The sequence below is a fragment of the Nelusetta ayraudi genome, unplaced genomic scaffold (assembly GCF_046127955.1).
Source record: "Nelusetta ayraudi isolate G7.1 ecotype Tasmania unplaced genomic scaffold, CSIRO-AGI_Nayr_v1 ptg000022l, whole genome shotgun sequence".
NCBI lineage: Eukaryota > Metazoa > Chordata > Actinopteri > Tetraodontiformes > Monacanthidae > Nelusetta > Nelusetta ayraudi.
This window is the reverse complement of record NW_027466072.1, coordinates 5,295,128-5,314,602: the sequence shown is the minus strand read 5'-3', so window position 1 is coordinate 5,314,602 and position 19,475 is coordinate 5,295,128. Positions and strand designations below refer to the sequence as shown.

Below are 19,475 nucleotides of genomic sequence, written 5' to 3'. Positions count from 1 at the left end.
CAATTACTGTTATAATTTCAGCAAATGAATTGAAAATATGGTTGTGGTTAGGTTTGATTTAATGTAAGTAGAATCAATTAAAAAATTCATAAAATGACTTCACCTGTATGTAACCTGATTTGGGAAGGTGAAGTTGCCTCTTGTCACCTCGGCATTGGAGACAACTGGTGGTTTTCCACAGCTCACAGGCTCGCAGCTGATTCGTGGTTCCCCCCACCTGCCGTCTCTTCCGCAGGAGAGGTATGGATACCCCTTTGGCCGGAAGCCTGGCCGACACCTGTATATCACTGTGTCTAAAAAGCCAGCATTGCCGCCCTGCTGGACAGCGTTGGGTACTGCAGGTGGGGTGCCGCTGCACCTTCCCCGGCCACACATGGGCACGCCGGGGCTCCACACCCCTCCCTTCTCACACACAGCCTGGGAAGGACCCAGCAGCTTGTAGCCGTCGTCACACTGGAAGTGCACTTGGTCGCCGCAGCCGTGGTCGCGCCCGAAAACCACCCCGAACTTGAGGAGGGGGAGGGCACAAGTGCAGGGCTGGCACTGAGGAACGGCACCAATCCAGAAGCCTTGAGCGGAGCACTGCAGGATGGGATCCCCGACCACCACGTAGCCGTCGAAGCAGACGTATTCCACAACATCACCATAGTTGAAGCTGGAGCCATTCACAAAGCCGTGACTGATGTCCTCGGGCGGATCACAACTTGTGATGTCACAGCGTGGCTCGGGTTGGTCCCAATGTCCGTCTGACTGACAAATGCGTGTAGGGTCCCCATGAAGCGTGAATCCATCATCGCATTCATATCGGACCTTGCTGTTAAGCCCAAAGTCTGAGCCCAACACACTCCCATTGGGTATTGGGGAAGGTTTGCCACAGCGGGCAGGTATACAGGTAGGAGAGTTGTGGCTCCAGGTGCCATCAGCCTGGCAAGTACTGATTGATTTCCCTTGTAAGAGGAAACCAGGCTCGCAGCTCAGTTCTATCTCATGTTTGTAGTTAAACTCCTCCCCTTTGAAGGTGATGTCACTTGGAACATTAGGACGACCACAAGATATTGGCTCACACCGTGGCTTCTGTCCACTCCACTGTCCATTTGCTTGACATGTGATGGTTTCTTTACCCCTTAGGATGAATCCAGCAATACACTCGTAATGAAGGACCTCTGGATAAACGAATGCACCTCCTCGAGCGGTGCCATTGGCAACCGCACCTGGGTCAACACAGGAGACCGGCCGACAGACTGGAGTGTCATTAGTCCACAGGCGACCCGATATACATTGCCTCAGAGGTTCTCCGTCTAACTCATAACCTTCCTGGCATGTGTACTTAATCATTCTGCCAAGAGAGCTGTCAGTCAAATTCACCGAGCCATGCTCTGGACTAGGTGGTACTGCACACTCTGGCGGGATGCAGGAAGGGGCTGTTCCATTCCAGCCTCCATCTTCCTGACAAACCAACCTGACTGGGGTTGAGAGTTCATAACCTTTGTGGCAACGGTACTCGATTCGTGTGCCATGAAGGAAGCTCAAATCCATTGGTGAGCCTAATGTCTCAGTGTCTTTGGTAGTTTCCGAGGCCCCACCCAACACCCTAACATAGTCCCCAAAGTCAATGTGAGGAGGCAGGCCGCAGTCTGAGGGCACACAGACGGGGAAAGAACTAGACCAGCCAAACTCCTCACATGTCAGATGATCCTGGCCAACTAGCTGGAAGCCGGGAAAGCAGCTGTAAAAGATGGTGACACCAAAACTGTGATCCTGGCCCTCTACAAATCCATTTTCAATAGGTTTAGGTGGGATACAAGACATTTGCACACAGGCAGGGGGCTTAACATCCCACTCGGCACTCGCAAGACATCTAAGAGTTTCTGGGCCTTGAAGGCGATACCCACGGTGGCAGGAGTATGTGGCGATGTGACCAAACTGGAGTTTTGTATAAACCACTTGACCATGCACTATTTGTGTGGGAATCGAGCATTCAATTGGCCGACAGGAAGGTACCCCTCCAATCCAGATTCCCCTCTCACCACAGAGAATAGTGGAGTTACCTAATAAATTATATCCAGTTTTACAACTGTACAGTGCTTTGCTGAGGTACATCAAACCCTGGACGTCGACAATACCGTTAGAAATCTCCTCAGGTTGAGGGCATTCTACTGGGATGCACTCTGGGTAAGGACTGCTCCACTTCCCGTTGGCAAGGCAGGACACAGAGCCGTCTTTTCTTAACGTGAAGCCATCGATGCATGTGTAGTTCACCACAGAGCCAAAAGGAAATGGGGGAAAGGACAAGGAAGGACTACCAAATGACAGTTCAGGCAGTGCGCCGCAAAACACCCGGTTACACACTGGAAAGGTGTCATTCCACTCCTGGGACGGGGTGCAGCGGAGTACCTGGGCACCCTCCAGGACATAACCATCTTCACAAGATAATTCCACCGTCCCAGATTCAGAGTTCAGGCTCTGTAGGACCAGATGGTTCTCCTCAAGAGGCGGTTCAGGACACTGAACAGGTGAACAGCGGGGCCGCTTAGTCTTGTCCCATTTGCCGTACTTGAGGCAGGTCCAGGTTGCGTCCCCTGCCAGTTCGTAACCCTCGTCACAGAAATACTGCACTTTTCGGCCAACCTGGAAGTCTGACCCCCTATAATATCCGTGGACAATGTCTGGGGGAGGGTCACAGGTCAAAAGGATGCAGATGGGAGGGTCATTGTTGGACCACTGACGGTTGGCTTGGCAAACTCGCTCTGGACGTCCAACTAGCCTGTATCCTGCGTTGCATGCATAGGTCACCTTGCTGTTGAAGGTAAATCGACCTCTGCTCTGTAGAGAAACAATGAAGAGAGAGGACCATAAAGATATTAAGTTTAAAGTCATTTGTGCACATTTAAAAAAAAATATAGAACACAGACAAAATGACTTAATATTTAAATGAAACAATAAAGGTTTGAAATGAGCATGGTAAGAATATGTGATATTTTCGTGAGATACATCAAAATTACACAGAATCACTTCCAATTCGGTTAGGTTGAACTGCTCCCCTGATTCAACATAAAAGTCAGCGGTGAACTGGTGTGTCTGATCTCTCATTTTTGATGTTGTTGATGTGTGTATTAATTTTGCAGTTTGCAGCTAACCTGAATATATCCATTCTTGAGTATTGGAGGCAGCGAGCAGGACACAGGTACACAGGTTGGCAGAATTCCTCCCCATTCACCATTTGCCTTGCAGGTCCTCTTCTTCTCTCCTCTGATCAGGTAGCCTTTATCACAACTGTAGGCCACAACAGCTCCAAAGCTGTAGTTTGAACCGCTCACGTATCCCCGATCGATAGTCTCAGGCCTGGAGCATCTTACTGGGACGCATCCAATATCATATGGTGAAGGCTCCCATTCTCCTCCCATCAGACATCTTAATGTTGCCGTTGTGTTAAGCATGAAGCCCTCCTCACATTTGTAGCTCACTTCCGTGTTGCTGGCGTATTTTGGTTTGTTAACCGAATCTAAAATGGCATTGGGAAGTTCTGGCGGGCGAAGGCAGAAGTTTGCGATACACTCAGGGGCCTGCATGCCATCGGGGGGCGCCCATATTCCTTGAGCGTTGCACACCATCTTAGAGTTGTTGCCGGAAACATATCCGTCAGTGCAGTAGTAGTTGGCAGTGTCCCCAAATAGCTGGTGGCTCTCGTAGGGCTCAGCATGGTCAATGGCCGGAGGGGGCCCACAGGACCGAGGGACACACTGGGCAGAGCTGTCACTCCAATCGCCATTTGGCAAACACTCTCTTGTCTCTGGGCCAATCAGAGTATAGCTGTGAAGAGGACAAGAGATTTGAAACAGTCGCACATCTTGATAATGCACAATGGTTTCTCTGATCAAACCGTTTATTTTAAATCACCAATATTTACGGAAACCCTTCTGACGTTTTGTTGCGGTGTCTTTACAGTCTTATGTTTGCATATACAATTGGCAATTCGCACAGTGACTGAGTAGACTTTGACCACATTTACCCTTCTTTGCAGACATAGTGCACCTTGTTTCCCAGTTCATAGTTCTCTCCTACGGTCACAGCATCTCTCAGGGATGGTGGCTCGCTGCAGAGGACATTCACACAGCGGGGAGCTGGCCTGCTCCACTCGCCAGTCGCTTCACAAACCACTTCCATGGAACCCTGTGGTCTTTGCACCAACACACAACTTAGTTTAAACACAGGCACATAAAGACTTCCTGATGTTCTCTGCAAGCCACAACTCTATTGATCAGATAATCCTATAGGCTTGAACTAGCTGAGTCATGGTTGTTAAAAGGAAGATTTGACAGAATAATAACATGTACATAACTGAGGACTTGACAAACATAACAAACTTGTTTATATGTGTGCAGCTGACAGGTATGTAGCCATACCTGTATCCTTCTCTGCAGGTATATGCGACAACAGACTGGTAAGTATTTGTTCCAAGTTTATAGTCTGCATTCCTAACCACTGGAGGCCCCCCACAGGTAACTGGGTGACATGCATGTAGAGTCCCGCTCCATGTCAGACTTGAGAGACACTGGAATTCATAAGGAATCTGCGGCACAAAGCCTTCCAAACAGCTGAAAACAGAAGGAGAGGACCAAGTCTAAATTGTGAGACTACTGGCTCTTACTGTCATTTTTACAGCCTGGTGTTGCAGGAGATGCAAATAATACCTGAAAGTCACCTTGCTTCCATAGGTGAAGTTGTTTCCTTTCATGATGGAGTTCTCAGGAATACTTGGTGTTTGGCAGGACAGTGCTAGAGTTTGAAACCACAGAGATGATCATATGACTATGTTGAACTGTAAAAACACCAAAAAAAAAGAAGATAAAAAAGTAGCTTCCTCATTCAGAGTAGAAACCAAATGTGCATCACCATTACAAGAAATTACCATATGGAAAAGTAGTTGGGACATTAACAATAAAAGGAAACATGAGTGAGGGCATAAATAGAAACGGGTAGTTCCAGGATCATGTTGGACTTGCACATGAAGGATCAGAATGGGACTGGTAAAAGCTTCAGGACTCAAGGACACGTTCAACTTAAAAAGACCAAAGAGAACAAAATCAAAAGGAAAGCCAATGAATTTGACCGAGTTACAGTCACTTTCCAGAAGCCAGATGTCAGTTTCATTCTTACTATGAGTATTCCCGGTACTATGAACAGTCAATGGCCCTAGTGTGCGTCACCAGGCGCTGAGTAAGTTAGTTTGCCTTTTCTGTGTGAGACAGAATGTGGCTTAACGCCAGTGGAGGGGCTGCAGTGGTCAGGCCTTTCAGCCTGCTGCATAGTGACAGACAAAAAGACAGCTGAATATATAATTCCCCTCATAGAGCCAGGTGTCCAACTCACTGTGTAACGTGCGTTTGTGAAAATGTGTTCATGCTTAAGTATTTGCTTGACGCACTGTTCCTACTGGCGCCAACTGTTACGTGCTTCGATTTTTAAACTCTGTTATTGTGCACAAGAGCGGTCACTTGTTAACTTTGCTTGTACTTATTTCCTTTTCAATGTGAATATACTTTTAATTTTCCTTTGGAAGCAACCATTTCACTTCAGCAATTGCTGCTACGTGTTTAAAGATGAACAAGAAAAAGTGATTAAATGTGGGAAATATGACATGTGATCACGAACCTGGTATTGTTAAGTTTTCTTTTTCATGAAACATTGACAATTCTGACCCTGTGTAAAGCGCAACTTCAGGCAAATTAAAATTCAGAATTTCTCCTCAATCAAATAAAATCCCAAAGATTCCTCTTTATCATTTCAAAAGCACCTCAGCTGGTAAAGAATAATTTAATACAGGGCTACCAATGTGGACATTTTTTAATCTCATCCTTGTATCAGTCTGATTAACTTTCACATGGACTCAAAGACAACAATAGTTCCCTCTTGTGGCAGAGATTGGAGGTGCATGCTGCTATCTTATGAGACACAAGTGACACAATCATGTCAAGTAAACTATCTAATTTGGTAAATAAACAGCCTCGGGACATATCCTGCACTAAGCTGATATCATCACTTGACAATAACGTGCGATCACTCACCTCTGCAGTAGGGCAATGGATTGTCCCAGCTTCCAGTTTCCAGGCAGCGGAGGCGGGAAGAGCCAACCAATTCATAGGCGTTCATGCAGCCAAACACAACCTCTCCACCCATCAGGAAGTTGCTGCCCTCTCTGTGACCAAAGTCTGGAGAGCCGGGATTCTGGCACTTTACTGGTGCTGGGAAAAACACAGTCAAGGGCGCACAATTTTAATATGAGAGGAAAAAGTTGTTTGAAGAGGTCCTTATAATATTGGCATCCTGTTACCTGTGCAGTTTTTGCCATCTCCAGTGTACGGGTGGATACATGTGCAGGTGTAGGAGCCCTCGGTGTTCAGGCATCTAGCATGCCCGTCACAGTCAGAACCCAGAGCGCACTCATCCACATCTGGCACACACACACAATCACAAAAATATATTTTTCTTTGCCTTATCATTGAAATCCAAATAAACACAAATGGAAAGATGTTTACCTAAACAGGCAGGGGGATTTCCTCCCCACTTGCCGCTGTTGCTGCAGTGCACTTTGGTGTCTCCCAGCAGGTAAAAGCCATCATTGCACTGATAGACCACAGAGCTGCTGGCATAGAAATCTTTTCCTTGAAACAAGCCATTCTCCAGAGGACGAGGAGCCCCGCAGGAAACTCCTGTAACACAAGATAGATAGGTTTATGAACAAACTCAAGGTCCAGTTCACATGAGAAGAGAGAGGACTGACAATGAACATGCAGCCAATCAAGTCCATGCCTTAGAGCAGTAAGAAAAAGAAAATGTTACCAATAGTCTGCCAGATAACCAGCAGAGCATTCTGGGCTTTTCAGTATTAGTGGTTACATGTGCTGTTTAGGCATTCAATATTGCCTCGCGGGCAAAATATAATTACACTACGGGACTAAATTTGGCCAAGGGCCAGAATTTGATAGCTACGATTTAGAAACAAACAAACATGATCTCTTCAATTGCTTTATTTTGTATGACATCAGCATAATCATTAATTAATCATTAATCAGACAATCAAATAAAAAACTAAAACATAAAATGAAAACGAGGATCACTGTGTGTTTGAGCCTTACGTTCGCAACTGGGCAACGGGTGACTCCACTCTCCTTTATTTTGGCACTGGAGCACTGGCTCCCCCAACAGGTAGAAGCCAGGATCACATGAGAGCTGCACCTGAGCCCCAGGGCTCACCTCCACGTTTGAAACATGGAGGTGGGGCACAGCGTTCTCCAGGATGGGACAATCTAATGGGGTCCAACACTGCTTGTTAGAACCTGAAACACTATTGTTAAACAATATTCTGTGAAAATGTGGGACTTTTCTCACCGGCACAGAAAATGCTGTTGTTGTTGACTTTGACTCGGCCCACCACCCCAGACAGGAAGTCAGGCCAAGCGAAGACGTTCCCTCTGTGGGTCACATGGGAGGAGGGGCAGCTACTGGCCAGGACCTTGATCTACAGCAAGCAGAAAGAAAAACAATATTCCTGAAAGTATTATAGAAATTAGATGTTGTTATATACACTACCAGTCAAACGTTTGGACACACTATCTAATGCAACATTTTTTTCTTTAACTTTACAACTTTCTACACTGCAGATAGATACTGAAGACATCCAATATATGAGCAAGATATATGTAATTATGCAGCAAAGAAAAACACGTTCAATAACTCTAAATACGCTTTTTATGAAAGGTGGCTATTTTGAAGAATTGAAATATGAAACGTGTTATTTTACACTTTTATTGTTTCCTACATAATTTCATGTGTGTTCATACGTAGTTTTTTCAGTGAAAAACTGCAATGTCAATAGTCATGAGAATGAAAGAAAAGACATTCAATTCATAGGGTGTGTCCAAACATTTGACTGGTGGTGTACTTGACTATTATTTTACCTGCTGCGGTGTGAGAACGCGGTCCCAAATGTTGAGCTGGCTGATGGAGCCCACAAAAGATTCCACAGGATTGAAGCCTTCGCCCCTCTGATCCTGGTCCTGCCCCAACACTAGCGCTCCACCACCTGCCGGACACATGTTGAAGAGCAGAGGTTAACCAAATGTCACCCAGGACTTATCTTCCCTCTCGGATACTGTGGGGGTCAAAAGGCAAGAGAGCAGGGCGAGGATAGCACTACACCTGGGATAGTTGTGCCGACTGACAGGCCTTTGCCTCCGTCTGACGGCCTCCCGTTGATGTAGATCCTCCAGTCTCCATCCCAGCTCCTCCAGGAGACCCCGATGTGGTACCACTGATCCGTATTCACAGCAGGACAGTCAGTGATCCGCTCCTTCCCGTTCACGTAGAGCACCCACCTGTGGGGGTGAAGCAAAGGCCAAGGCCAAGACCAAGGCAAGAAAAGAGGTTGGTGAGTGTTTAATCCAGAAAAACAAAACAGGTAACAACAACAACAATAATAGTAAACGCAATTTGCATATCAACTTTCAAGATACAGGACATGATGCAAAAGAAAAGAGAACAATGATAACAAATAAACATTTCTTAGGACTATTTGGAAGACAATGTCAGTGATTGACAGGTTCTATGCCCGTTTTCAGATCAATTCAAAATCAATATCTTTATTCCACTGACCCATTGTAGTCGATGAGAAGGAACGCATTGTCACTGCCCTCCACCGCGTAGGAGACAGGCGTGCCGTAATTGGTGGTGTCTGACGACTTCATCCAAAAGGTGCTGGTGATCTCTGTCAGAGACGGCATGAGCCCGTCCATCATGACGTAGCCATGGATACCGGAAACCTCAAAGTCCAGGTTGAAGGCCGAGGACATCTCTAGTGATACAGCAAACAGTATATTAAAAAAAACGGGCCACCGTTCTAGAATCAAGCAAGTCAGGACAAAAAGCATTGTTTCTCCCGCGGACAGAGCTGATAGTACCTGTTTCACACCTGGTCCCGTTGAACCCAGGGAGGCAGCGGCAGGTGAAGGAGCCCAGTCCGTCCAGGCAGCTGGCGCCGTTCACGCAGGGGTTGGGGTCGCACTCATCGATGTCGACCTCGCACAAGCGCCCACGGTAGCCCTCTGCACACTGACACCTGGGGGGTAAGGAAGAGAGGGACGGAAAGAAGAGTTCACAACGGCCTTCTTGAGTTGAGGAGGTCGTTGGAACAGAAACAGGCAGCAGCGTCTCCAATCCACCTGAAATCATTGACCGCGTCCAGACACGAGCCTCCGTGCAGACAGGGGGCGCTGTGACACTCGTCGATGTCGACGTCGCAGTGGTCGCCCGAGAAGCCAACGGGGCAGTTGCAGGTGTAGCCGCCCGACAGGTCCTCGCACGCACCGCCGTTCAGGCAGGGGTTGGAGAGGCACTCGTTGATTTCCAGCTCGCAGCGAGACCCTGCAGGCGGCGCCGAGACAGAAGAAACTTCACTCACCATTCAAAGCAGCCATTGGGAATGAAAGACGCTCCGTCATCTCACCTGTGAACCCGGCGGCACAGCTGCAGGTGAACTTGTCCACCTCGTCCACGCACACGCCCTCGTTCAGACAGGGCGAGGACACACACTCGTTCACCTCCGCCTCACACAGAGAGCCTTGGAGGAATCAAACGAAAGCGCATTACATGACAGACACGTGTTTTTGATGGCTATTTGACGGAAGCGACACATTCAGAGTAAAAAAACTCGGCCCTAAAGCTGGTAAACTTCACATCACTCGTCCTTGCTGAAGGTCCAGTGTGTAAAATTTGGCCTGACTTATGATTTTCATATTCATAAAAGCTTATGAAAGTGTATACTCGCAGCACAACAAAAGTCATTTGGTTTTTCCCAGTTCGTATTTATGGTGATTGTTCGCTTTCATCAAATAAACCAACGAAGAAGAAGTTGGACGAGGTATCCAGGTTTTTGTGTGAAGGCCACCGAAGCTCCCTGGCAAGTTCGGGAGCGCTGCAATCTACAATGTAAATGCTTGATGTCGCAGTTTCTTCCCATAATCTCCAAACATTACACACTTGACCTTTAGGTGTTTAAGTGCAGTGTTTTTCGGCTCACCTAAAAATCCAGGCTTGCACTGGCATTGAAAGTCTCCCATGCCGTCAATACACAGGCCACCATTCTGGCACGGCGCCGAGTCGCACTCGTCGACGTCAATCTCACACTTTGCACCTGAGAATGGAGGAAAACATCAGAGGCACATCTGGAACCATGACACTGAGGTCGCTGCACATAGACACACAGCACACTAGGATCTCAGAATGTGGAAAAACAGCATTTTATTTATGTATAGTGACCCTCATGCTAGCTGTTCACCTGTGAAGCCGGGCATGCAGGTGCAGATGTATCCTGCTCCCACCTCCTCGCACGTGCCCTTATTTTGACAGGGGTTCAAGAAGCACTCGTGGAAAACCTGCAGGAAGTGCGAATCAGATCGATCGGTTAGTGGCACAGACACTGAGAGGAGAACAATACTTGGATCTACGGCACGTCAGTGTTATTTACTGGTTCAAATGAATTAGAAATCAATCAATCATCTACACAAAACCAGCAACAAGCTGAATCTGAATGGTGAATATGTAAAATAACTATTTAAGGTATTAAATGACAAAAAAACTCAGTTGTAATTTAAAAAAGAAGAATCTGAAAAGTGACCTGACTGCTAGCTTGGTAGTCCTTGCTGACCTCCACCTCTGGAGCCGCAGTCACACTCTCCTCTTTGGGAAGAAAACTGGAGCCAAAACCTGACAATGACACACAGACAAAATAGAGGCGGCTTGAGCCAAGACAAGTTGGAAAAACCCAGCGAGGATCTTTCCCCTCGCCACTAGAGCCACAGATGATTATGATGTGTCTGACAGTGGCAATAAAGGCATGCAGCCTTATTGAGAAATTGGCAACATGTCATGACCAGTGTTCATTCCCACACATCAGGCCATATAACATGGCGTCTTTCTGCAGCAGAGCAGTAAAACTCAAATTAATTCCATTTTCCACTTTACGCTGTGCGAGGTTTTCTTTTCACAGACTAGACGAACTCGTCGCAGATCAAGAGGCCGGAGAACCGCCGTCGCACACAACACCGCAGACGCTCTTACATTTGGCTATTGTGGCTGTTAGAAGCGTGATATCGTAAAGACGCAGACAGCATATTTTTTTTTTTTTTACCAACTGAACACAACACAATAGTGCAGAAATGGAACCCAGCGGTGAGAGATCTATGTTCATATTTTGGCAAACATTTCATTTGTCTTCAGGGATTAGAGCTGATCCAAATTGGGGCTGTACAAGGGAATAAAAACTACAACAGTATGAATTTGCACCTGCATGTTTATAGGTTGAAGGGCCTCAGAAAAAGGATGAAACAAAGACGGGGGAAAATCACCTGTTTTGTATTTAGAATTCCGAAAACAAGTGACGTTGGACTGGAACAGGGCACAGAAAAGGATCCCTGATGGGAGTTACTTACTGGAACACTGCTGTATGGTTGCTGCCCCAATGACGGTGGTGGTTCCATAGAAGGGACAGGAGAGGCAGTAGGAGCGGCCGTGCTCGGGCTGGTAGTAATCTCTGGGACAGGGGTAGCAGGGCACCAGACCAGTGCGTGAGAAGCGACCCGCTGAGCAGGGCACTGCAGGAGAGCACAGCAGAGACGACACAAAGTCAAATATTACAGTGACGGGGAAAGTCCCGGGAAAAAAAAAGACAGCATCTGCAGTTTTAGATGTCTGACATCTGTGAGCGCCGCTTTGTGTTAACTTCAGGTTCGCATGTTTCCAAACATAATAGCCAACTTGCATGTGCAATCACATGAAATTTCCAAACAGGAATTTATGATATAATTTCACATAATTGCCAAAGACTCGCTCGCACGCTGGAATTGTTTTGTTTTTTTTGTCTCCTAGCAGCATTGAGGTGAAGCGGAGAGAGATGAAGTCAGAGTGGGAGCTCTGATAGGGTGTCAAAGTGAATCACCTCCACACTCTGTCTCGTCCACTGCTCCTCTGGTGACTGTCGAAGTCTCGTCAGGACAGACCAGACACTCCCTGGCTCCGAATCCGGACTGGAAGTGACCCAGCGGACACGACTCGCAGATCTCCAGGCCGTTGAGAGAGTGGCTGCCAGGCTTGCACTGACCTGCAGACAGTCACGCCACAGCAGCCTCAGCAAAACTGATGCGTGGACAAAGAGCGGCGGGCCCGACTGGGGCTTCCTACCTTTGCACTCGGCGATGCTGCGGGAGTGCAGGTAGGCCGTGGATGTTCCCTCGGGGCAGGACTTGCATTCCAGCTGACCCTCCTGGTCCTGGTAGGAGCCCAGCCAGCAGCTCTCGCACTCGTGGTGCTCCAGAGAGAAGTACGTGCCCACCGGACACTGGACTGCGTTTGAAAATGAGTTGAAACGACCGTTTAGGCATCATTATCATTGCATTTTGCTAAAACCAGCTGAGATTAGGAGATGTGTAGACGGATTAGCTTGTCGTCTCCGCTCACCGCACATCCTGCCCCTCAGCATGGAGCCCGGCCTGCACGACAGGAAGGCCTTCTTGCTCTCCAGAGATTTGGGATCAGCCACGATCATCTGCGACGACACGTGGAAGCTGGACAGCGGCTGCTTGGCCAGTGTGCGCTTCAGACGGTTGGTCAGCTGCTCCAGCGTCCGCAGAAGCCTCTTCTGATTGGCCACCTCCACCGAATCGTTCCTCGAATGCGGCAAAGGGATGTTTGCTGGGAAAGTGGCAAAAACAGGAGAAGCGTGAAGCGTGCATAGCCCACAAAAACGTTCAAATTCCCAGCACGGCAGAAGCTCATCTCAACACCTGTGATGTTGAAGAAGATCTGGATTTTCTGGTCTCGTGTGGGTCCCCTGATCCTCCGGTGCCTCCTGATGCCCCGGAATGGTCTCGGTGCCGTGTCTCGCTGCTGCCTGGACGGCTGCCTGCCTCCTGTAGCAAAGCCTGACTCAAAGTAGGCATAGTCCTGGGTGCCCTGAGATTCCCAGTTGTTGCCCCAGCCTCCTGGTGCTGGAAATAAGAGGCGAGTCAATATATACGTACATATATACGTACATATATATATATATATATATATATATGTATTTGTTCCTTTAAAAACAACAGGTTCAAAGTTCAGCAGGGGTGCGCGTTTCATATCCTACAAATCGAAAATCCGTTGTCATAGTCGTAGTTGTACTCCAGACAGTGGCCCTGCGGAATCATCTCCAGCTTGCAGGTGACATCACTGCCACATATGTTGGGTAGCTGTGGGAAAGAAGGGAGGATGTTTTGGTCAAAGCATCCTGTTATTTTGTAAACTAATAACAGGTCATTTGCTGCATCTGCACAGGCCTTCTTCAATCCTTCAAACAGGAAGAACGTGCACACTCAAAGATGAAAGATTCACTGCATCATGTATTTCGTAAGAATATCTTGTAGTTTTTGTGGTTGATTTTGTAAATATCTGCTCTTTTTCATGTTATTATTATTCATATGTTCTAATTTAGGCCTTAAATTTCTTCTTTGATGTTTTTCTAAGTGATGTATGTCTATGTTCACTTTGCCTGTCCTGATTGCTTGATGCCACACAGCTGAGTAGCAGTGGTGTTGGTTATTTATCCCCCGGCACCTAACACACTGAAGAAGACTCTTTGTCGAGACCGGTCTGTTAACCAGTGAGTATAAAGATTTTGGAAGGACACTGAGTGTCTGGTTCTTTCACTCTTCCTCAATCCTTACTATGACTCCCAACTTGGTGTTGAACTCCCCAGCAAAAGACTTCACGAGGTCGACGTCGTCGCAGCGGGCTGCCTTGAAGAGCATCTCAAAGGGCTTGAAACCATCGTTTGCGACACGGTTCACTGGGAGGTGGGGGTGAAAAGGCAAAAAGTGTTGATTTATCAGCCGAGAAACACCGTGCGATCTCAAACGGAACAATCAACGAGACAGGTGGCTTTTACCAGAGCAGTCGGGCCTGTCTGCAGAGTAAGGAGGCTTCCACACGCCGTCGAACGCACAGAAGTAACTGTGCACGGCATCCTGAGTCAAGCTGTAGCCATCTTTGCAGTGAAGGGTGCAGTTGACGCCGTCCTCCTCCTCGGAGCAGACAAACTCCCCGTTAACTGGCACGTACGGCTGCTCGCAGGTCGTCCCTAAAAACAACAAAATTATCATGCTCTCTCTGCATCTCCTTCACAAAGTACATCTACAGTCAAGTCGTGTGCGTCTCGTGTGTACCTTGAACGGTGATAGTGAGGTTGCAAGTGCGGCTGTTTCCTTCGGCGTCAGTGGCTGTGTACTGGACCAGAGTCTCCCCCACTGGGAACTGAGCGCCCTGCTCATGGCTACTGGTTACTGTGAGGAGACCGCCTGAGGGACACACGGATGAAAAAAAAAGAAAAAAAAGTTGCATCATTAAAATTAGGTGAATGAAAAATAAGGTCTATAAGAGGGTTCAACTCGGATGCTTTCAGTGTAATATGTGGGGGAAATAAGACAAGAAAGTGTTTTAATAAAATAACTCAGTTAACTACATTACAATTTGCTTGTAAAGAATATGTACATGTATACAATGTATATATATATATATATACATATATATATATATATATATATATATATATATATATATATATAAATCTGTTGTTTTTTTAAAAAAAATATAAAATCTCTATTTTGGTTTTAATCTCCCATTTTCAAAGAGTTTAGTTTCCCACGTGAGGAAATTCCCTCAGTTTAAAAGTGTAACTCAAGCCAGACTGCAGATGGCAGTCTTGGCCTTTTTCCATCCACTCAAGGTCAAAATGAGTCACTTTCAGTAAATAGAAGTTATGTTAAATGATGATATGTTGAAGTGGGAACGATGTGTCTGGGCGTCACATAGTAGCCCAGAAATCTATCTCCAGGGACTGGAGGGGGAAAATTGCTCCAGTCTGGTTAGCATATAAAAAAAATTAATAAAATAAAGGCTGAAGGATGGAGACAGCGAGGAAAAGGAGCATGTGTGCGTGCTTGCACGTGGCGGAATACAAAAAAAGAGACAAAAAAACCCCTAACATTTCCAACTGGAAGTGTGACAAACAACATTAGAAAAACAAAAGAAGGAGTGAAGGAGCTTTCATTTCACCCCAATTCATCTCCTCTATTAAACGCTGCATTAACAAGGGTGACACATGTCTGGCCTGTTGGAGTCTTGCGTTGCTTGTTATACACAGTCAGCGTGTCTACTATGTGTGTGAGTCGCTACTATATATAGCGCTGGCATCAGGGTGTAGGCCTGGAAAAACAAAACACTGACGTCGGAGTCGCGCAGGGCTGACGTCGTGTGCCCCAAGGCGGCCGCAGAAGTCTGTTATTACAGTGTGTGTGTGTGTGTGTGTGTGTTTGTTGATGGACGGTGCGTCCCGTGCAGACAGGTGGGGGAGCGAGTCCGCTGGGTCTCTGAGGCATGAAGGTTTGAGGTCGGTGTGATTTGGAGTGCAATCTTATTTGTGTATATGTGTGTGTGTGTGTGTGTGTGTGCGCATGTGTGTGCGCGTGTGTGTATGTGTGTGTGTGTTGCCACAGCGAGTGAATTACAAAGGCCTGGCTGTGGGCTGGAAGCCCTGAAGAAGTCTGGTGTGTTTTCTGTCACCACGGCCCTCTGGCTGGAGACGGAGCGCCAGCAGCAGAATGCTGCTCGCCAGCACTACAAAACGTAGCCTATTTGGCAGGTTGTCGATGATGCGCAGCTTTAAAGAAGAATGAATGGATCTCAGCACTGGAACAGGGAACAGAACAGGATGGTGAAAAAAAGATTGCCACTAGTTGCACACTGTATTTGAAAAAGGGGGACTTGATTTTTATGGATACGCATTGAGAACGTATTATAGGCTGGAGTAAAACACGTGCATCACAGAGAAAACTACAACAGACCTGGATGTTCTTATATGGAGAAGACATTAATGCCTAATGGTTAATGTCGCGGTGAAATGCAAAATGTAACAGGTAGTTTTCTCTATAGTCAAAATAAAAAGTGACTTAGGCCAGATTAGAATTGGTTTGGTTCATTTTTTTTTTTAAGTAATAAAGTCATTTTCATTTCTCCATTTTGAATTGTATATTGTTTTTTCAAAATTACTTTCGATGAGTTATCTAAATATCGGTTTTCACCCAAAGTGTGGTGCTTTATTGAGACCAACAATCTCTAAACAAACAAACAAGTGATAAACATAAACAAGTGACTGCAAAACACGGCGAAATGGGTGCAAACTGCAGAGGAGTGTTTCAACACGACGAGCACCTGCTGCTTCCTGCCGCCTGGCTCTGTTTAAGCACTGATGGCATTAACAGGCGCCATCACAGCTCCATCGGTTCCGTCTCCATCACTCCCTCCGACATGGAATCTATATTCCAGTTGGACCATGTGTTGCTCCATTATTCACACACGTAGACACACAAAAGCGCAGCACTGATCCTCCCCCACCCCCACCCCCACCCGCCCCTCTTTTCCAGTCGGAAAAGATCCTGTTTATTCATCAGCAGCGCAGGAAGGAGGTGGAGCGCGGCGGAAAACAGAGCAGCAACAGAATAAACCCCGGGAGAACGACTACCAGACATACCTGAGTTGTCGGAAAACTGCGGCACCTCCCAGACGACCGCCGTCTCCGCGCCTGTGGCCTGGACGATGGGCGGCGACCTGCACCTGTCAATCACCGGCGGCTCCGTATCTACAGAGGGAGACGAGAGGGTTGCGGACGGTAGGTGTGAGACTTTGTGAGCGGGTGGAGAACAAGCAATAAAACCAGCACTGGATTGTCACCATATTTGGCCTGAGCAGCACCATAATGCGACAACGCGGCGGCGGTGTCAGAGGGCACGCATTAAACACATGCCTCCAATAAGAAGCAGAAGAAGAAAGCAAAGCCACAACGTTCCAGCGCCATAACAACATGTGGAAATGTTCACAGCTACCATGCTTGAGGTTTGTCGCCCCCGACAGCTGTGACTATCAAGTGGTTGAAACAGGACACCCATGACCCCCACCTACTCCCCCACCCTCACTGCAGTAATCTGTTTGGTACCTGTGTGAAGAGGTTGCTGGGGGATGCTGTCGAGTAACTACTGAGAGGTCACTAGTCTCGAGGGCAGGACTCACCAACCAACTGAGAGCTACTTCATGGCTCCTGAGTCATATGAAGGACTACAGTCTCCTGAAATAACAAACTCTCTGAGTTATATATTCTTAGTAATGATACTCATCTATGTGAGACACTTATCAAGTTAATGAGTTCTCAATAATTATCAACAGTGACTTAACAAGGTTGGATAAAAAATAATTTTAGACGCAGCTCAACAAGCAATTTCTCAAACAGGCCTGCGGGGGGCGAATCATGTGGTTGGTGACCTCTGCTGTAGGGTGACTGTAGGAGCAGTAACATTTGACAAATGATACAGATTTAAGTCCCAAAAGTGTCAAACTTCCCAAATCCACTGTACCACTGTTATCTAACAATGATGTTTGATAGAGGGGCTGGAGCAGCAGCAGATGGATGGAGTGTTTTGGTGAGCCACCTCATAGGAAGAATAAATATATCATGGGACATGTAGAAAACCTGTGCATGTTGATTGAAAATGAACAAAAGCAAAGTTAGTACAAAATGTCTTTGTTGAAGTGACTCTTAAAACATTGAAAATTAAATGAATGAAACACAGCTGTTTTCTAGTACTGACAGTGACTGCTATTTAAAAGTAATTTAGAGTGATGTTATTCTTCAGGATCTCATCATCATCACTATGACAGAAAACACGAAACATTAGGTTCATTAATAAGGTTCATTAATATAATTCTAAATTAGGCGGGCTGGATTAGAAATCTTAACGGGCCGTAGTTTGCCCAGGCCTGGTTTATGCCATGTCAGCAGCTGTTTGTCTAAAACACAATTTCCAGACTAGGAATTCCCTAATTTGGTACCAGTACTTCACTATAATAGAGTTTTTCTCTCAATCTTCTCATGTTTATTGTTATTCTCAGTGTTAGTATTTTTTGTCATTGTCAGCTGGGTAAACGGTGTCCCGTACGTGTCCTCGCAGCTTTTCTCATTTGGTCCGCAATAGATCAATTTCTTTCACATTGATGTGCGAGACTCACCGATGACAGTGACGGTGAAGGTGCAGTTGGCCTGGTTCCCTGAGCGGTCAGTGGCAATGTAGGTGATGACTTGTGTACCAATGGGGAACAGCTGGGGAGGAGTGTACACCGGCTTCACCTGCACTGCCACCTGGTGGAGAGTCATGATGAAACGCCCAAATCTGCTTTATTTTGCATAAACATTTTACTTCCGTGAGTTTAGCATCTATTCATTATTTTGCTTGGGATCCATAATGCCTGTTGACAAGGGTGAGATTTCTTAACAGAGGGCTTAACGAAAAATTTTTGTGAAGCCCAACCTCTGTGAGCAAAAATACAAATTAGGTGCTTAAACGTTTGAAAAGTTGATTCTCCCATTTAACTTTTAAACATCAACATCCTTAATAAGGTGAACCTATCACTGCTCCCCTCGGAGTGTAATGGCTTTAGCTGAGTGTCTAACCTCTTCCTTGGAATTGTCAGCGGCTGTTGGGACGTTCCAGCTCACTATGCCAGTGTTGCGACGCTCATCTGTTCCAGAAACAATATCTCGGGGGCACTGTATCCACGGAGGTTCGACATCTGAGAACAAGAGGAGGAAAAGTCAACTTCTGAGGAAGAGGGCAGGGCAGACTTGTGTAACTTAGACAAAGATTAAAACTCAAAGCTGTCCACTCGGTCGGGGGAGGAAGTGTGTAGTTGGTGTGAAAATCCGAGGACAGGAGCTCTTTTTTTTTTTCAATGAAGCCTAAGCAGCTCTGTGTATTTCCCCTCCGATCCTGCAGTTCTACTGTAAGGATAAAGCCCGGTATTAAAGAGTTGAAAAGAAAACAGCTTCCTGCACCGGCAGCACGGTTTCATAAAATAAACGGCTGAGGATACGACTTAAGTGAGGGAATTCTGGCTCCTCTGAGGCCCGACAGGCAGCGCGAGACAACGGGGGGAAAACCCCACGACATATGGAGGATAAACTTACGCCTACTTGGCCGGTAGCAGCGCACCAGACGCCCTGACCTTGGGGTGATTTAGCTTCTTCCATTTTCTCATCTTTTTGAAACAGCGTGTTGTAATCATGTGACGCTGGCACGCTGCGGCTGCGCTCAGGTTGGGCCGTAAATCGTCAAATCTCTCGGCTATCAACGCGGGGTCATGCCTGCGCGGTTGTGTGCACACACTGACCCCTTTTCATCTCAGATTTGACACTGACTTCATCGTTAGTCATTTTTTTGTTTTAGGTAGCTCTAATGGCTCCATTTTGAGGATGAGGGAAGAAAGAAACCAGATGCATTCGGAGAACATTCGTAACAGTCGGTACATCCCATATCTCACTCTGTTTTACTAAAACACACACATGA

General features: G+C 46.7%; 1 protein-coding gene across 3 annotated transcripts in view; it reads right to left on the bottom strand.

Annotated features, from left to right (window-relative positions):
• Positions 1 to 19,475, bottom strand: part of svep1 (sushi, von Willebrand factor type A, EGF and pentraxin domain containing 1) — a 72,318-nt gene that overhangs the window by 6,353 nt on the left and 46,490 nt on the right. For all 3 annotated transcript variants that reach the window (XM_076028301.1, XM_076028302.1, XM_076028300.1), the window contains 31 exons: positions 18,584 to 18,702; positions 18,142 to 18,271; positions 16,613 to 16,720; positions 14,250 to 14,381; positions 13,973 to 14,164; positions 13,752 to 13,873; positions 13,175 to 13,277; positions 12,837 to 13,040; positions 12,511 to 12,744; positions 12,235 to 12,396; positions 11,993 to 12,154; positions 11,487 to 11,648; positions 10,673 to 10,761; positions 10,334 to 10,430; positions 10,076 to 10,189; positions 9,503 to 9,616; positions 9,219 to 9,420; positions 8,958 to 9,115; positions 8,653 to 8,851; positions 8,200 to 8,375; positions 7,959 to 8,083; positions 7,390 to 7,519; positions 7,137 to 7,307; positions 6,537 to 6,710; positions 6,332 to 6,451; positions 6,066 to 6,242; positions 4,692 to 4,776; positions 4,404 to 4,595; positions 4,010 to 4,177; positions 3,138 to 3,810; positions 104 to 2,823 (listed from right to left, as the gene is read on the bottom strand). In XM_076028301.1, the coding sequence (XP_075884416.1) occupies positions 104 to 2,823; positions 3,138 to 3,810; positions 4,010 to 4,177; positions 4,404 to 4,595; positions 4,692 to 4,776; positions 6,066 to 6,242; positions 6,332 to 6,451; positions 6,537 to 6,710; positions 7,137 to 7,307; positions 7,390 to 7,519; positions 7,959 to 8,083; positions 8,200 to 8,375; positions 8,653 to 8,851; positions 8,958 to 9,115; positions 9,219 to 9,420; positions 9,503 to 9,616; positions 10,076 to 10,189; positions 10,334 to 10,430; positions 10,673 to 10,761; positions 11,487 to 11,648; positions 11,993 to 12,154; positions 12,235 to 12,396; positions 12,511 to 12,744; positions 12,837 to 13,040; positions 13,175 to 13,277; positions 13,752 to 13,873; positions 13,973 to 14,164; positions 14,250 to 14,381; positions 16,613 to 16,720; positions 18,142 to 18,271; positions 18,584 to 18,702 (7,714 nt within the window). The remainder of the gene's footprint in view (positions 1 to 103; positions 2,824 to 3,137; positions 3,811 to 4,009; positions 4,178 to 4,403; positions 4,596 to 4,691; positions 4,777 to 6,065; positions 6,243 to 6,331; positions 6,452 to 6,536; positions 6,711 to 7,136; positions 7,308 to 7,389; positions 7,520 to 7,958; positions 8,084 to 8,199; positions 8,376 to 8,652; positions 8,852 to 8,957; positions 9,116 to 9,218; positions 9,421 to 9,502; positions 9,617 to 10,075; positions 10,190 to 10,333; positions 10,431 to 10,672; positions 10,762 to 11,486; positions 11,649 to 11,992; positions 12,155 to 12,234; positions 12,397 to 12,510; positions 12,745 to 12,836; positions 13,041 to 13,174; positions 13,278 to 13,751; positions 13,874 to 13,972; positions 14,165 to 14,249; positions 14,382 to 16,612; positions 16,721 to 18,141; positions 18,272 to 18,583; positions 18,703 to 19,475) is intronic.